Source organism: Mchenga conophoros, linkage group LG6 (assembly GCF_057382185.1).
Source record: "Mchenga conophoros isolate Kocher_MC1m ecotype Shallow Benthic linkage group LG6, M_conophoros_male_GT1.1, whole genome shotgun sequence".
In the NCBI taxonomy this organism is placed as follows: domain Eukaryota; kingdom Metazoa; phylum Chordata; class Actinopteri; order Cichliformes; family Cichlidae; genus Mchenga; species Mchenga conophoros.
This window is the reverse complement of record NC_140531.1, coordinates 14,985,740-15,003,939: the sequence shown is the minus strand read 5'-3', so window position 1 is coordinate 15,003,939 and position 18,200 is coordinate 14,985,740. Positions and strand designations below refer to the sequence as shown.

At 40.5% G+C, this 18,200-nt stretch overlaps 2 protein-coding genes across 4 annotated transcripts in view; both read right to left on the bottom strand.

Moving 5' to 3' along the window:
- Positions 1-1,363: 1,363 nt before the first annotated feature.
- cacng3a (calcium channel, voltage-dependent, gamma subunit 3a) lies at positions 1,364-6,652 on the bottom strand. The gene is made up of 4 exons (XM_085276378.1): positions 5,747-6,652; positions 3,953-4,036; positions 3,712-3,852; positions 1,364-3,016 (listed from the first exon to the last, which is right to left on the bottom strand). The coding sequence occupies exons 1-4, from the start codon at positions 5,955-5,957 to the stop codon at positions 2,451-2,453; spliced, it is 1,002 nt and encodes a 333-aa protein (XP_085132504.1). The 5' UTR covers positions 5,958-6,652; the 3' UTR covers positions 1,364-2,450.
- Positions 6,653-9,304: 2,652 nt separating this feature from the next.
- LOC146572335 (protein kinase C beta type-like) overlaps positions 9,305-18,200 on the bottom strand; it is a 49,919-nt gene continuing 41,023 nt past the window's right edge. Inside the window, exons 17-18 of one of the 3 annotated variants that reach the window (XR_014892693.1) lie at positions 11,663-17,857; positions 10,958-11,616 (exon numbers count right to left, since the gene is read on the bottom strand). Coding sequence is in view for 2 of the 3 variants with exons in the window: in XM_085276377.1 (XP_085132503.1) it covers positions 10,715-10,867 (153 nt within the window). In the remaining variant the exon portion in view is untranslated. Of the gene's footprint in view, positions 10,868-10,957; positions 17,858-18,200 lie in introns of those variants that run through there. The other 2 variants (XM_085276377.1, XM_085276376.1) reach the window with 2 other exon arrangements.

Genomic DNA, 18,200 nt, shown 5'->3' with positions numbered 1-18,200 from the left:
CTTCAACAGTTATATATAAAAATTGGTCTGCTGAAATTTTCAATAGATTCTTGTCCATTCTTGACTCTTGACCTTTTTTACCATGATTTCTGTAGAGTATTGCCCAAGAAATGTAAATCTTGATGTTAGCTGGCCTGATGTTATCAGTCTCTTTGGCTTCACCATTCTCCTTTCAGACACTGCAGGCTGGTCTCTGCTGGTAATTTATTCATTAACTTAACTTTTGTTTGCTTAGTAACTAAATCATATTGAAGCTTTCTGATTAGAGGCTCCAGTCTGTTTGAGGCATTAGTTTGAATCCTTTGTTTGCACTTTTTTTTTTTTTTACTTTTAGTAAAAATATTTGAAATACTACTTAAATACTTCCATATGGATCCTTGGACAGTAGACTCTGTGCAGTGTAGTAGCGATAAATAGCTTGTGGAGCTGAAACAGTAGCCGAAGTAGTCAGTTGTGCTTTCAGGTAATTTCTTGTGTGAGCGTATTCATAACCTACCTTGAATTCTAGCCTGAATCCCGTTGCTGCCATGGTAACACCTGAGGTTTCTCAGACGTGTGTCTGTTTGTGCTGCCCTGCCATCAGATGTAACGGAGCTAATTCATGCATGTTCAGGCACAATAAGGCCCTGATATTACTCAGCACAGGAGAGGTCACCTTTTTTTGATAAACTGTTTTTGTTTATCAGTATTGTTCAAACCTTTGCTTCTGTGCTGGGTTGTGTTTGAATATTCTCTTAGTTTCTCTTGCAAATGCCAGATGCCAGAAACTGAGATGTCCTGTACAATTTTAAAAAAGCACCTTTTGTGATGTGAGTTTTGAAGCTTTCTTTAAGGCATATAGAAAGTGGCATAACCATGAGGGCAGACCCTTTCAGTGGGCTTATGTACGCTCACATGCTACAAAAACTCACTCAGCCACACAATTAGACACATGGAGAGACAGAGAGAGTTCGAATGCACTTAATGGGGTTTCGATCTTCTGCAATAGGTCCACAAAAAATGAGGCTACAGGAACAGGACATTCATTCATTCATTCTCAGTTGCTTTCATGCGTTTTGTATTTTCTGTAAATGTTTCTATTTCCTCACGGGCACCTCTCCCTTTCTGTCTCTCTCTCTGACTGACTATTACTACACACACACTCACAAAAACTGAGACAAATCTATTTTTTAAAAGTTCAGTTTTTGTTTGCTTTGATTTTTCCTCCGAGTGTCAAATATACAGATCAGCTGGTTGCTTGAACTGAAACGATAAGTGAATTAACTGCACAACATTCTGCAACTATTTAAATCATCGATGGACCATTTTTAAAATTGTTCCAGTAAAAAACGACAAGGTCTCTCTGATATCAACATCTCAAACAGCTTTATTTTCTTGCTTTGTTTCATCAGGAGATGCAATCGTTAAGTTCTGCGGTGCCAGCTTGTGAACCATAACCTGATTTAAATGTGACACATCTTCCCCATTAGGGCATGTCTTTGGGCAGTGCTGCAAGCCTACAGCTCCTATTTTAAACCCTTCCCTGCACGCCCTGTTCTGACCACTTCAACTTTTCTTTCAACAGTGCATGTTGGATCTCCTCCACCATGTCAAAATGCTGACACCTTAGCTTATATATAATTATGTGAAAAATGAAAAAGTTGCAGCTAGTTGCAGATTGAAGACTGGAAGCAACCAGTTCAGGTTGATTCCACCAGATATACTCTATTGGACGCTTCAGGTTCTAGAGTAGAGCTTCGCACTGAAGTTCTCATCCCGGATTTCATTCTGAATTAGTGCAAGCCCCTGCAAATATCTTAAGAAATAACTATCATTCTAATCCGATGCACTGCCTTCATGTGGGGAACTTTCACTCCAAACTGTTCCTTGCACTGGTGGAGCCTATTCAGCTTGTCATGGGGCAAGAGTTTGAGGAGACCATGAACAGGTTGCTAATCTGCCACAGGGGGTAACACAGAGAGACTGACAAATCAGAATTTAACATGCACATCTTTGGACTGTTGGAGGAAACGTGAGCACTCAGAGTCACAGGGACAACATGCAAACTCCGCAGAGAAAGGCCCCAGCCAGTGGATTCAAACCCAGGACCTTTTTCTGTGCAAACCACTGAACCACATAATGCACCGCCCATTTAATTCCAGAGCTGCAGAAGGAGCAGACTTGAAGGGGAGATTGGCTAAATTTAAACCAGACATGGTTTCTGCTTTTAATGGTTGGAGTAACTGGACTTTCTGATTGCACCCCAAGTTATATCCTGGTGTTGGACTGTTGGACTGACTCTGGGAGATTGTAATGGCAGTTTTCCCACTATTTCTTGACTGAAGAGTTCATAAAAAAATATTTGGCAGGCTAAGCCCTGCACTTGTCTACAATGTCTCTCTTTTGCAAGCAAGAACATGAGAAAGCTTATTCTCCTCCGACTAACGTTCAGCCTTACAGGGACTCTCTTCTTAGACAGGTGTGGTCCTCCTGTTGGAAGCGCAGTTTCCAGGCAGCATCTCTGTGTTGTTGTGAGCAGCTGCAGCTGTTAAATGATCCACAGCCATGTCTATCTTACTGTTTTTGAGAGGCGAGGTTAAAGCGTAGAGCATGAACTCTGAGCCCACTGACACTGGTTTCGGCAAACCTGCCATGGTGGTGACTTTAGATTCAGCGGAGATGGACGGCTCCCGGTCACGGCTGAGTGATGCTCGGAAGGAGTGCGGGTCCCCTGCGCTGTGGTTGCTCCTGTAACTGTACCGGCGGCTGCGGTTCTGATAGTAACGGTTGCGGTAATACGATGAGCTTCGAGAGATGGGCGGCTTCATGAGCGAAGGCCGGCCCTTAGTGCGCAACTGTCTGTGTTTTTCTATGAACACATGCACTGCCAGGACGCCCACCATCTCAGCCAGCACAAAGGACAGAGCTCCGAAATAAAAGGACCAGCCGTAGGAGTAGCTCTTCTTGTTGTCGCTCTGGCTGGGGTCACCTGAGTTGGCTGATATGTACACAATGATGCCAATGATGTTACTGAGACCTGCAGTAGTGTTCATAGAGATGAAGAGGGTCAGTCAGATGTTTATTTGTAGAGGAATTTTTGCAGTTGACTGACACGCTACATGCTATGGAGGACTAAAAGTGCAAAAATGTAAATTTAATTAGTTAAATTAAAAAAAATTAAAGACACCAGTTAAATGCACCAGAAATAACAATAATGGTTAAAAAATGCTGAATAAATACAATAAGTAATTAAATATGATACCAATTCTTGTTTCTATTTGATTTTCTTATTTTTTTGTATTTTTGTTACCTTTAAATGAATTTCCATTTATTTCCATTATTTTTATTTTATTGTGTTTTTAAAAAAAAAAATTTATTTCCTTTTGCTGTTAATATTACTTTTGATGAATTTAATGATAGAGAATTATTGAGTCGTTCAATCATTATTTATTTTTGGCCCTTTTGATCCTCCATACAACAAGAAAGTACAACCATTAAAACACCTGAAGAAAATACTTTTTTTTAAAAAAGAAAAAAAAGATAAAATACCAGAAAGACTAACATAGAAAAACATAATTAATAACAGTAAAAAAAAAAAAGGGGGGGGGGGGTATACATAAAATCTAACATCACTGACAAAAAGCTTTTAATTCTGTGTTTCAGAATTAATAAGGGACTGAATGAAGAGCCACAATAATAATCATGCTGCTGAAACAACTCTGTGTGTCTGACCTGCAGAGACAAAGAGTATACCCGCAGTGAGAATGACATTATAGCGTGACTTGTAGAACTCGCTGGCAGCTACGCAGACACCCCCAAGAAATAATAACCCCACACTGAGGATGGGGAAGAGGCTGGAGGCTCGTACCGCTCCTGTGCAGAGGACAGGAGAACGAGGGTATTAAGACACCACGCAAATACCTCACACTGTCATCACAGCTGTTAAAAGTTCATGCAATTATTTGAGACCCACGCAGTAAGTATTCAGCAGCGTCCTGCTCGTAGTCTGCATCGTCAGGAAAGTGATCGATGTCCTTGCAAACACCCCGAAATGTCCCTGAAAACAGAAAATCAGACAATTACATCATTTTGTAACAAAAGTTGCTCAGCTTTGTCATTTTCCCCTGTCTCCCTCTTCTTCTGTACTTGATGCAAATGTAAAATATGCACAGGTATCTTCTCAGGTCGGTTTTTACTCAACCTGTCCACCTTCTAACCGTTTAACATGAATCAGTGCCCTCTTGTGGCCCTTTACTGTGTTTATATTGTGCTTGTGAGTTATGAGCATGCCCAAAGAGTCACTTTATGGCTTCACTTGTTCAGCCTATCAGATTTTAAACCTGGAGGACACAGTGTTGCAGTGGCTGTCCACACTCACTCATGTCATGTGATCACTTTTAGTTTTAGCTTGTCTCAAGTGAAAAGACAAATATTCCACTATCGCTCAACGCTACTGTATATGGCACAGACAGATAATAACCCTCGTAAGCCGTGAAGGCTCTGATGCATTATAATGATGCCTGGAAATACAAACATCAGCCTTTGTAACCTTTGGCCGCGAGATGCCTTTTAGTATTTGCGCACACAGGATCGTATTGACAAATGTGTCCCTGTGAGCCCGCCCTGATTGACCAGTATCGATGATGTGGCTCGGTCCCCATGGTTACCAAAACAAAACTCATTCATTAACAACAGATAAGCTGCGGCGAATAGGGCTGACAGAAAAGATGTGAGGTGTAAAGTTATTCAAATTATTGTCACATTAGAAACAAGAGATCAGATCATCTGTCTCCATCTGGCTCAACAACAAATTTGTCTCTGAGCGCTTTTTTCGTGCATCACGATTATCTTCATCTATCTGCCTGTTTATGGCTTTTTTTTGCAATGCAGGCAAACTGACCAACACGCAGTCACACCAGACTGTTAAAGCACTGATGACCTCTGCATGCTCTGTTTCCTCTCCATTAAACCTTTTTTAGGTTGGCTTGGTTTTACAGGCGGCAGGGGCAGCAGCAGAGGGAGGGGATGCAAGGGAAGTGGGAAGGAAATCGAAAAGCCAAGCATTTTCTCTTCATTCAGAAACTTAGCAAAGCAAAACAGAACCAAGGATATAGGGTGAGAGAAGTATTGGTAGTGCTATTAAAGAGAAATGAATAATTAAAAATGTCATTTCTATCCATCATATAGCCAGGACTAAACCTTCTCTATAGTCTTCTTTAAGATGTGTCCTCATGACACCAGCAAACAATCAAAATCATCTGCACAGTGCAAGTAAAAAATAGTTTTTACATATTAGTCACATATTTATAGTTACAATCACTATAACAGGGTATTTTTATGTCGGATTTCTACTTTTCGTGATACAGAATATAAATACTCCACTCAACTGTTGAGTGCAGAACATTTTCAGGTCTGTAATACTATTACTATGTTGTAATACTTTGTAATAGTATTACTATGTAGCTGCTGTTGTATGATTTATCGATGTAGCAATTATCACCCGATAGAGAAACATGATGCACAGCTTTGTTTATATATTCAGCCCGTTAGAGACCTGCTTGTAAGAACCGACAGTGTTATTGCTATTTAATATTGAGTTGCCCATTTATATCCTATTTAATTTATTAGATTAACAAGTCATAGTCACATAAACACACCATAGTGCATATTTACTATGTTTAGATTGACCATTTTTATTGTGTTTCACTCTGGGCTGTTTTATAAGCTTCTAATGTGAAACCACATGCAGGTGTAGTGTGACTCCCACCCTCTGTGCAGCAGGTCCTCCACAGACCGGAGTGGGTCAGGACCTCTTCGTTCTTGCGGACCGTCTCGTTGTCGCTCAGGGTCTTAGAGCGGCACACCCCTCGGGAGTACAGCCAATAGTCCGTTCCCACGGCGATGGTCATGAGGCTGAAGGCACAGAAAGCCCCTGCTGTGGTCAGAAGCATCAGCACACCCCGGTTAAACACCCTCATATCTCCTCCTCCCTCTGAGGACCGAGTCTGGCAGAGTTTAGAGGTTGTTCAAAACTTTCCCTCTGTGTCTGATCTTTGAGTTGATCCAGGAAGGAAACTCCGAGCACATCTTCTGCCGCCCCATTTTCCTCTAAACTATAAAACTTTGTTCACAAAGATGTTTCCATGTTAAAGGCACAGAAGCTTGATGTCATCTTGTTGGCTGTGCAGAACAAGTAAAGAAACGGCGCTGAAAGTTGGAGGAAATGATAGAGGAAAGTAGTCTGGAGAAAATGGCATCAGCGGCATGTTTCTCGACTCGTTCTAGTTTGTTGTAGCCCAACTCTGCACGGGCTCAGTCTGCAGAATGACCCCGCCTGTCTGATTGTATGTGTGTGTGCATTTGTCCGTGTGTGTGTGTGTCCCTGTCACTAAGAATAGCACAGGCCTCATGCAAACCAGTTCATAGTCCACCAGGTCAGCACCATGGAGAGCAGCAAGAGAGCAGAAAGTAGTGCGCATTATTTTCTGGCAAAGACACAATAAAACCTTTAACTCAGCCTAAAAACACTTCAATTTAGAACTGCAAAAAGGCAACTTTACATTTTAAATTCAGTCTTAAAGTGGAGATAAGTGCCTGTGAACACTACAGCAGAGCTTCTTTGGTCTCTCTCCTCTTTAGCCTGTAGGATGCAACATCCATGTTTTTGAAAAAATACAAAAATTAGCAAATTTTGATTAATCTGACCAGAGAACGGTTTTCCACTTTGCCTCAGTGCATTTTAAGTGAGTATCGGTTCAGAAAAGATGGAGACGTTTCTGGATCATGCTCACATGTGGCTTCTTCTTTGTATGATTGAGCTTTAAGCAGCATTACTGGATTATAAAATGAACTGTGTTCACAGATGTCGCTTTCAGGAAGTGTTCCTGAGCCCATGCAGTGATTTTAATGTCATTCCTGTTTTGATTTCAGTGCTGCTTGAGGGCTCAAAGATCACAGGCATCCAATATCGATTTTCTGCCTTGTCTCCTGCACACAGCAAGATTTCCTCCAGATTCTCGGACTCTTTTGATGATATTATGAAATATAGATGATGAAATAAGTCTAAGTCTTCACAACCGTTCACTGAGGAACGTTCTGAAACTCTTTGCAGATTGAACCTCTACCCATCTTTAGATCTGAGAAACTCTTCCTCTCTACCGTTTCCTTTTTATACCCAATAGTCTTACTGACCTGTTTCCAGTTAACCCAATTAACTGCAAAATATTTCCTTTTAGAACCACTTACTTTTCCTTCCCCAACTCCTCTGAGACATGTTGTTGCAATCAAAATTTTAACAGCAAATTTTCTCAATTCAAACATTTGATGTGTTTTCCATTTTATATTGTGACTAAAATATGAGATTTACGCAATGACAGGAGTCACCGCCTCCTTTCAAATTTAGGATCTAAATTCATCTCTTATATAAAGTCTTGGTCATTGTTACAGTCATGGTAAAAAGAAGAGCACAAACTGTCACTTTTTAGATTTTACATATGAGGATATGAGAAGGAAAATAATTTGAAAAATTTAAATACAACCTCAAACAAACAAGAACACATGACATATTACACTGTGTAGTTATTTAACAAAAATTAAGCCATAATTTTAGAAGCACTCTGTGGGAAGAAAACGTATCAGCGTAAGGAGCGGCCAGGTGCTGCTATTCAAATGCACTTGATTAAACGATCAGCAACAAGTGCGAACACTTCTACCAAAGCAGACGTTTGGCAGTCTGCTGCTCTGGAGCATCAGCAATGATGTTAGGGAAGCATCTGTGGCTGTCTATCAATCTGGGAAGGGTCATAAGGAAGAGGTCAGCAAAGAAAAAGTTGGATAATTAGGGAGATGAAGAAGGAGTTCTGGGAGGCTAGGTGTACAGCAAAGAGAGAGATGACAAAGGAAAAGGCTTGTAGTGAGTTGTGAGGCTGGACACTAAGAAAGGGAGAGGCAGAGGAAGGATGTGATAGAGATGGAAATGTACTAAGAAGTGAAGAGAGTGTGTTGAGAAGGTGGAAGGTGTGCGTTGAGGGTTTCATGAATAAAGTAAAAGAGGAGGATAAATGTAGGATAGCGAAAAGTGCAGACAGAATGGGGAGTGTCAGGGGTGTATCCTGACAGAAGGATAAAGAGTAAAAGGGAAGTTCAGGTTGAGCTGTTTGGAGACAAAGTTAAAGAGGGAAGTTTGGACCTGTGAAGAGGAGGGATGGTCGATGTTTAAGAATCAGAGGAGGGTCATGATGTAATGAAGGAGGACGGGCAGAGTATTGGTGTGACAGAGGACCCCTAAAGGGAACAACTGAAAGATGAAGCAGCCACATTTGGTGAAAACCAATCAGCACAAACATCTCATATCACCCGTCAAGCACGGTGGTGGAGGAGTGAGCATTTGGGCTTGTTTTGCAGCATCAGGACTCAGGCGCCTTTCTAGTTATTGAATCAACCATGAACTCCTCTGCGTACTAAAGTATTCTAGACTCAAATGCGAGGCCATCTCTCTGATAGCTAAAGCTCGACTGAAATCAAGATCTGCAACAGGACAATGATCCAATGAAAAGGAAAAAGTATACTTTCTCTGTGCCATGACTGTATGTATGCTGTATGTATAACCAATAATGCATAATCAGGTAGAAAAAAAAACATTTTGAAAACACTTTTAAATAGACAGACAGAACTCTCATGGGGCTTTTTCTTTGGCCAGGTTTACTCATTACATGTCCTTTAATATTAATATTGTCATCAGTATTCACTCCACAAGCATATCATACAAGTGATTAAAAGAATAAATGAGGATGTGACTATTTAAGGCTTTGCAAAGTGAGTGGCCATGTGTGTGAAGAAGCAAAAGCAATCAACCCCAACCAACGAGCTTCCTCGCTGTAAAATGTTTTGTTATGATCAATCACCGTTTCAGCTTCTCGACTAAACCGCACATTATTATATATATGTCATTGGTGAACTTGCACAGCAGGCCTTTGAACACAGTGTTTCTGTTGAGAAGTTAAATGTGCACATTTAATAAGCGTTAATAATAGTTTCCAAGGAGCTGTAAGCAGAATCGGGCTGTAATCCTCTGCAGATTCATCCGTCCAAGCGACTTATTTCATGTTCTCACAGAGCCATTTGATACTTATTATCACTACATCTATAGAACTGCTCATTATAGCTGCTTTAATTTCAAGAATACAATACAGATTTAAAAATCTGTATCGCTTTCAAGAACAATCCCTCCTCTCCATCGCAGACATAATATACATCTCGGTAAGAAATGAAGCACGATCACAAGATTGTCTTTGATAAAAAGGAGAAAAACACAAGAGAGCCAGAGTTTCTGGAATGTTTTATGATAATTCATTTTAATGCATCTTTCTGCAGGTGTCTCTCACGCGCAGGTAAAGACAGCGCATGCAACACATGTACACTGTCCATTTACACAATCCCTTGGTTGCTTAATAAAAGTTGCCCACTTCCTCCTCCTCCTGCCTTTTTGCATAGTTAACACTTTACTCCCCCATCTTTTGCCCTCCCTCTGTCTTTCTCGTCTTATCACATTTCCTTAAAATGATATGAACGTTAACCAGGGGGGAGGGGGGGACGGAGATCAAAAGAAGATTTAAGGGAAGGAGGAGGAGGAGGGGGGGGGAGAGAACGGGGGTGGGGGGAATAGTAGAGAAGTGCACGATAACATGAAAAACACTTCTAGCTCTACATCCCATTCCTATTCACACATACACACAAACACAGGTCATACAGCACCGTTACATCGATACGCTCATTTACAGACAGCCAGACAGTCTTTGCTCCGTGCTTTGTAAAGCAAACTGTGTAGCCACGCATATTCAAAACACTATTAAGAGATACAGCATTCAGAGTGGGAACTAAAACTTTGATTTTGGATATTTCAGAACTGACTCTGGACACCTGACGAGGTCCCCCCTCGTTGTCCGAGAGGTTGAAAGCAAGTCTTTAAACTACTGGACCAACAAACATGGCATGCATAGAGGAGCGGCACCACAAAGACTGTATAGGCCTACAGCACTAACCCACCGCATACGTACACAGTGCCATAGAGAAAGAGATTAAGCTAGAGAAAGACGTCTTTAAATATCTCTGCCGAAACAGGCATTTGGGGTGGGGGGTCTTTTTTTTTTTTTTCCTTTTTTAATTTTTCTTTTTGCATCAATTTGGAAGACGAAACGTGCTTAAGACTAAGTTCAGGACTAACTTAGACATGAGGTTATAAATCAGAGCTTTTTGAATTCAAAACCAACCTTGCTCCAAACCGCAGCCTGCACAGACACACGTGTGTGTGAGTGAGCATGTACATATTGATCATTGCAGGCTCATGATGCAACTTCCACAGGCTGAAGAGAAGAAAATCAAGTAAACAGACACTCTTGTTGGTGATCAATAGAGCACATACACACTATTAGCACATTCACTGTGACTCTTGATCACCGCTCTTCGTACTGACCGGCTCACTGTGAGGTACTGGGAATGCTAACCACCTGGAGTTTTCTGGAAACTGGCAACCAGCGGGCTTTGTTTCACACTGCTGTCTGTGTGTTTGTGGAGCTAATGTGACGGTTTATGATTGCCCAGTTTAGATGCTGGTGTGGGTCGAGACTGAAGACGGCGCGGCTCTGAGTCCTGATCTGATGCTGGATGGGTCTTTAATGAAATGTGGCTGGGCTGTACAAGCTGGAGTAAAGTCCGGCCTCTAACCAGCCGGAAGTCATCAGACTTGTATGATGAATTCTGGGTTGGTGTAGGAGAAGCCTTGAAACTCGTTCTGGTCAAGGTTCATGATGAAGAGCTTGTCTGTTGGCGTCAGCTCCACCACCATCTTTGTAAACTCCTTGTCGAAGTTGCAGACGTCTCTGCGTGTTTTCTGACACACACACGCACAAAAAAATAAATAAAAAAAAAAACAGAAAGAAGGAAGAAAGAGAATAAAGTTAGAGCGTATTTGTAAAAGAGGTTTGTTAAAAAGGCGGTTCAGACAGAGGGTTGACAACAAGGAATTAGAACATCTATGTTAGAAAAAGCACAAAGATGAAGCGTAGAGGAGGAGGCAAATACTTGTGACACAAGCAAAGACACAGTTTGATCATTGCCAGAGGTGGGACAAAGTCAGTGTCTAGTGCCTGAAGTCTAGAAAGTCAAATTCAACGTGCAAAATCATGTGATGAATTCAAAATCAGTCCATAAAAATACTAAAATATCCTGAAAACCTCCTTCAATGAGCTGCGGTCTGGTGTTTTTGGCTTAAAGTTTATAGGCCTCAGCTCCACTTGCTACTCTTTTTCTGCAGTGTAAATGACCAATGATGGACTGATTATACATGTCCACAGTCATGACACTTTAACTGATTGATGCTGAATCATCCAGGTAAGTAAATCCTAAAGATTGATTCTGGTCATCTGGATGAGGATGTACACTTCCTGGACAGGGAGGAACGCTGGTTTGAGTGCAGAGTCAAGAAAGCCATTTACATGGAAAGGGAAAGGGGGGGGGGGGGGGGGCCCTAAGGGTATATCTTTTGCCATCTTAAAATGCTGAGATTGCAGCCATTCCACTCGCCTCTGTCAATGGGCCCCAGGGTGGCTTGCCATCACCAGTGTGTGAATGGGTGGATGACTGAATGTGTAGAGCGCTTTGGGGTCCTTGGGGAATGGTAAATGGCCTGTATTTGTATAGCGCTTTACTAGTCCCTAACTCTCTGTAAATGGCACTCATGGTCTTTGATCAATGGTCATGACAATTTGTGCATTAATGATCAAGGAACTGACCTCACAGCCCATTGTTCATTTATTGGGCTGGTTTCAGTTATTGTGCAAATGTACTGTTTATAAGGTTGGGGAAACCTGCAGTCAGCTGAGACTGAAGAAGTCACCTGGATGAGTGACTCCTGCTGAAAACGCTGCGGTCAGGTGAACAGAATCAACCTTTTGGGATTTAACTGATTCAGTTTTTCATGCTTTCAAGTTTGATGTCAGCAGCTTGTAAGAGCAAAGCTTTTAAATCCAAACTGATGATCTGAAGTCTGCAAAAACGCTTCGTAGAGCTGAGGGCAAATGAAGACTCTTGACCCCTTGAGTTTGTCTTAATAGGGAAACTCTGTGAAATGGTCATAATGTGATTATATTGATCAGGTCAACTTTAGTCTTTGGGTTGAGGTGATATAAAGTCTTTTCAGGTCAAAGGACTTAAAGTTACAACAATAATCTAACATTCATATGAACACTCAAACTGATTTGGTATCCTGATATCCTCACTTTTTCTTACTGGTCTTTTAAGGTTTCCTGTCATCATCTGTTTCAGTGTCCATATGAGCATCTGGCTATTTTTTTTATGAATCAGTCGTGTGGGCTGCGTGTGCGTTTTGATGTCAGAGTCCAGTGTAGTCCACACCTCTGATCACTAGTAAAAGGTGGCACCACCAAAACTGTTAGACTGAGCACAACAGATCAGATTCCAAATAGACTGAGAAAGCAAGTGGATAACAAACAAAACACACTCTGCGGACGAACCCAGAAACACAGTCAAAGAGACCACCCTGAACAACTTCAACAGCACAGATGCAGAAAGACCCAAGACAAACTTCCAGAGCCAGAGAGAGACAGAGGAAATGTTCCAGTACAGAGCAGACGAGGATCGATAAAAGAGACCTGCTGAGGACCAAACCACAACCGAAAGGATTTCACACAGGGAGGTGAAGCAGTGAGCCCAAGACACACGAGTCACTCACACACACACACACACACACACACACACACACACACACACAGTTTTAGTTTCCTACCTCCTCGTTTCATCACAGGGCTTCCAGCTGAAATGACTTTCCCCATCTCTACCAATGGTCCACGTGTTCACCATTAGTGCATGAAGCAAGTGTATGTTTGTGGCTTCAGAGTGTTTCATTGATTCATTGATTAAAACTTGGTGTATGGAGACTGAGTAACAATAATCACACAGTATATGTGGATTTATGTCTTTGATAACCCTAAGCTCTTCAAATTATAAATCGGACTGATGGTTTATGTGTCACAAGCTTTAAAGACGCTAATAAATCAGTTTAAACCTGTGACTGATTACATTTTGTAGGTGCCACAGTTAAACCATTCAAGTTTTATACATTTTTATTAAACTTTTCATACGTCTACATGACACCATCAGAATTATTTTGGCCGTGCGGTGGGTTCAATCTTCAAAAAGCTGGTGCAGGTGTTTTCACAAAATAGTCGAGCATCCAGATGTAAGAAGACTCCATTCAAATACAGGAGTAGTAATTTCACTATTGACCAAGTATCACAGCAGAGCCATTTTAAATGATTTGATGCGTCAACAAATATAAAATGTGCAACTGCCTGGCAGTCCAACCTCAACTCAGACAACAGTAACAGCCATGTGACGCAAACGAAATCCAGATACAGAAATTTCCTACACTGACCTTTTAAAGGGCTCACTAGTGTCCTACTATGTCTCGACCACAGACAGCGTAAAACAAGGACGTAGCTTAAAACTGTGCTGTAACCTTGCGCTCTTTTTAACAGCCAGCAGGGGGCGATAGCTGGAATTGAAAAAAATGACTTCCGGTCCTCTATAAATTTAAAGGCAAAGCACCTGACTTTACCTCAGTAAACATTTTCCTGCTCCAGTTTATCTGCTCAGTCACTCCTTTCATGTCATACTGAATTAAAAAGATGATAATTTTTAAAAATCTTGGTAGCCTACACGGTTCATTGTGATTGATTAGTCGTTAGCCAATGAGCATGAGCATAGTCTTTTTATTACAAAAATGTAGTTTCAATCATTATTTAGGCATCCAAATTCTTTTAGTTTTTGTCGACTAAATAAAAGATTATCACAGACTAAACCCAAAGTTGATTCATTCAACTAAATTATAAAGTGTAAATGTGTTTTTACCGGTGAGAGATGCTCCACATGGTTTACAAAGCGTCTTATTTCCCTTGACAACTGTGAAATGTTTCCATATGTTTGCTCTTTCCTTCATCTCAAGCATTAAAATCTTTTCACATTTTCATGAGAAACCAGAAGCATGGGAGATTACTTCTGATTGGATCACTTCCAAACTCATCCTGCCTTTCTACACAGCCCAATCAGTTTGGATCGGAACAGTTTCATCTCGTTTTTATTCACTAACAAAAGCGTCAAAGGGGCATTTTGATCATAGCTTTTATTTAGTTATCTCGTTTGTCAGAAAAAAAGGTGTTTTATTGTTGTTGGTGGCAGAAGCTTTAAACTGGGGGTTTCATTAACTAGTGCGTGTTATCACTGTAGCTACATCCATCCGTCTCTGGTCTTTGGGAAAGCTTTAAAAATTGTGCTAAACCTTTCATAACTATTGTGAATGAGGGCAGCCTAGCAGATATTAGCTGTTGCTATTCTGCACTGTATGTGTGTTAAATGACACTTTTCCCAAACCAAGTCTGAATTTATGTGATGAGTTAGGGGACTTTTCACAGACCACTGAGAATTTGTGGTCCCTCTGCTTGGATGGGGGTATCTGATGCACTGTGTTTGGGTGCAACAACATTAACAAAGCAGACACAGCAGAAGTAGTCTGGTAGGCATCAGTGAGTATATTATCAGTTTCCAGTCATACAGGACAATTACACAATCCACTGAAGCATCTCTCTCATCCAGAAACAATGTATCCAAATACAGTATCTCTCTGATATATAGAACTCATATATATATATATGTATAATTTTCTCTGCACTCTCTTGTTATTTCAACATGTATTCCTCACCATTGCCATCATCACAATAAGCGCTTTTTCATCTGGAAGAATAGTTTTTCAAGAAGCATTTTTGTAAAACAAACCCTTTGATATCGCCTTCCTGTCTCTTTTTTTTTCTTTTCTTTTTGATACGAGCTCAAAGAACATCATTTGACACACTGTTACTACCCTGCATCGTTAAACAGTTACAAAAGTTTAATACAACTCAGACAGTTCATTTGATATATGAAAATTATGGGATATTGTATTACTTGTGAACAAAAAGTATAATGCATATCATAATTATACATGAACTGCAAAATGGCACAAAATGGCTGCCTTCATCACAGTTGTTGAGTTGTTTCACAGCCTTGTGAATTCTGGACTTTATTTTGGCACTTTTGGACATCCTGTTTCTGTAAGCTAACAGACTACCGACTTCACAAAACTCGAAACACCTTCATCATATGTGAAATTCTCCAAAGATGGTTGTGCACAAGCAAAGAGATATGATCTCTGTCATTAAAAACAGTGTAACTGTGGAGATTGTTTTCGGAAATTGATCATGAGAAGAGCTTTTAAAAAAAAGAAAGAAAACAAAAAAACCCCAACAAACAATGACATTTAAAAAAAAAAAAATCACTAAGTTGATGCAGATTTTAGACAAAAGTAAACATTCGGAAAAATGATTAGTAGTCAAACAATCATAGCAAAGCAATTGGTCAATTTTCACTTACACTGCATGAATTACCAACATGTGATCATAGTACACTCATCAATATAGGTTGTCATAGTCAATATGCAATTACATTGTTGTTTGTTTGTTTGTTTGTTTGTTAATTAGTTAGTTTATTTGCTTGTTTTATTCAATTTTAAATCATGCTTTTTATTTGTTCTTGTTTCTAATGTCTCTGTAAAGCACTTTGAATCACCTTGTTGTTGAATTGTGCTATACAAATAAACTTGCCTTGCCTTACAAAGGAGGGCAACATAGAGACGGAGCAGGCTAAAGTCGGCCCTGAGGTCTGACTCCGACATCAGCCTGCCAGTGTGAGCAGCCGTGTGGCATTTAGGAGCGAGCAACATGTCTGTACTAAAGATAAAAATACAGCCAGTAGAGCTGCTACAAGAGCAGCAGTGTAACGTGACGCGCTAAACTACAATAAACTCAGAACAGTGTCGCTGCTGCAAACAAGATTAGCCGCCTACTGGCACCTTGACACTTGATTATTTTAGTCGCATTTCAGTGGAGCACCTGTAAATAATGTTCATGTGTGAACATTATTTAGGAAATACAAGAAATACATCCGATTCAATTTTTTTTCTGAAAGTCAGATGAGATGATAAATATCACCCATGTTTATGCAGAGGTGTTAGCCTGGTTTAATGTGAAAAATGGAAGCTGGGGGGGCCAGCTAGCCTGGTTCTCCTCACTAATGTGGCAACAATAACTACCATTAACTACACAAAAATCTTTTATTTAATGTTTTAATCTTTGAAGCAAATGTAGCAACCTGCAAGGCAAAGGTTATTCAACTGAGAGGGTTAGCAGAGCTAGATTAATGAGCTAGTGGCTAACTGCTAACCAAGTCTTTAATTTTTTTTCTTTGCGCAATGTGTATAAAAAACAAACAAACTGGCAGCTAGACTAATGTTTTACTGTTTGTAGCTAACAATCTTCAAAATATAAATTGTTACTCAATGTTTAGCACTGTTAACCGTTTGTGCTCGCTAGCAGTTTAACTGTGCAAATTCATGCTAATTTGCACAAAAAGTATGACAGACTGGAATGTTTATTTCTAATATTAACATATTAACTAAAAAGATACCACCCTGCTTTGTAATATTTAAAAGTTGGTAATCAAGTTGTTTAGGAGTTATACTTTTAATGTGTCGCTGTTTATGTGCTACCTATCAAACTTTACAGCAGTGCCAGAAGGTAAACCAACCAGGTTGCTCAAGGACAGCTAAATGCTACCTTTCAGTGTCATCATCTGTCATGTGGCTCTTTCCTTACAGGCCACTGATGTCCTTTAAGAATCTTAGGGAGGTTTTATATCATATAACACTATTTTACCAACCAGGATATCTGTGCTAGTGTGCTTGCTAGCTTCCCCATAAAGCGAGACAGTTGTACTGCTTTGTTTATGAGTTTAAGCCACAACTCGCAGCTTTGTTGTGTTGCATATCTGTAAAACCACAGAGACATGTTAATCTGCTTTACTTCTGGTTACCTTATTGTTGAGATTAGAAAGAGCCAGGCTAGCTATTTCTAGGTGCTTCCAAACTTAATGCTAACTGCTGGTCAGTAACCCCTGGTAACCACCTGATGCTAAGGAAAAGCATGTATTCTGTGACCAGATGGTAAGAAGTTGCTGGCTGTTGCTAGGTGAAATTGGTCACAAAGAGGGCTGTGGGCTGAAAACCTTCATGCAGTTAGCTTATATGGAACACGCAGATTTGTCTGAAAAGATTCACAGTACTTGCAAAATGCAAAAAGTTGTGTCTTACTGCTGCAACCAAAATATTTTAAAAAGCATGACTTTTCCTTTGAATGCAAACTGTCTTTTTTTAAGTTTCACTAAAATTTGGAGAGTAACTATAGAAAATATTTGGCATCTTCCACGTAGAAATAGCATGCAGGTTTTGGGTGCAGCAACCTCTGTGCAACACTTTTACCTAGCAACAGCCAGCAACCAGTCCAACCAGTCAGAGAACACACATTTCACGTTGCCAGGGGGTTGGGAAGTGTGTGACTGAGGCTTAATCCCTACCTAGCTACAACGCCACGTACATTAACACTAGAGTGATATTATTTGCTATCAAATTGTGATGAGTTAAAAGGAAAAGACACATTTTCCAAAATGTTGAGTGATTTCTTTCACCCTTCCAAATACAATATGAAATTGTGATTTATTTATTTTTTTGTACAGTATGTGTGGTGCAAGAGATACTAATGCAGACCAGTAATATGCGGCATGGTCAGTGATCTGTGTAGGAGTACTCAGGGTTAACAAATGAGAAGCCTTGGAATTCTTGCTGGTCCAGGTTGACTATAACGTCCTGATCTGGGGGGGTCAGCTCTGGGGGATGGCGTGTGAAAAAGCGGTCAAAGTTCTCCGCATCACGCCCACACTGCCATGGAGAGGAGAGAGATGGGGGGGGGGGGGGGATGCAGTGAGTTTGATGAAGGATGACAGGAAAAAAAGGACAACAAGCAACAAAGAGAAAAAAGAGAAATACAACTAAAATATGGCATCAACCAATAAAATCATTCACAGCCGAAACTGTGGATTTCCATTGGTCCATACGTGAGCCAGGTGACATCTGCCTTCATCATTGGTGACTACACTCACATAAATAAATAAATCAGCTCTGCATTGGTGAGTGCAGTGACCAACGGCAGGTGATGGTTGGGTTTGAAGGATGAACAAACTAATCCTGATAACTTACCTTAAAGGTTTGAGCAAACTGTGGC

Excerpts from the sequence above, each read along its gene's own strand:
- cacng3a (XM_085276378.1), bottom strand. The coding sequence starts at position 5,957 with ATGAGGGTGTTTAACCGGGGTGTGCTGATGCTTCTGACCACAGCAGGG. Across the intron at positions 4,037-5,746 it reads GAGGACCTGCTGCACAGAGG|GGACATTTCGGGGTGTTTGC; the intron begins GTGGGAGTCACA and ends TTCTGTTTTCAG. Across the intron at positions 3,853-3,952 it reads CGCTGCTGAATACTTACTGC|GAGCGGTACGAGCCTCCAGC; the intron begins GTGGGTCTCAAA and ends TCCTCTGCACAG.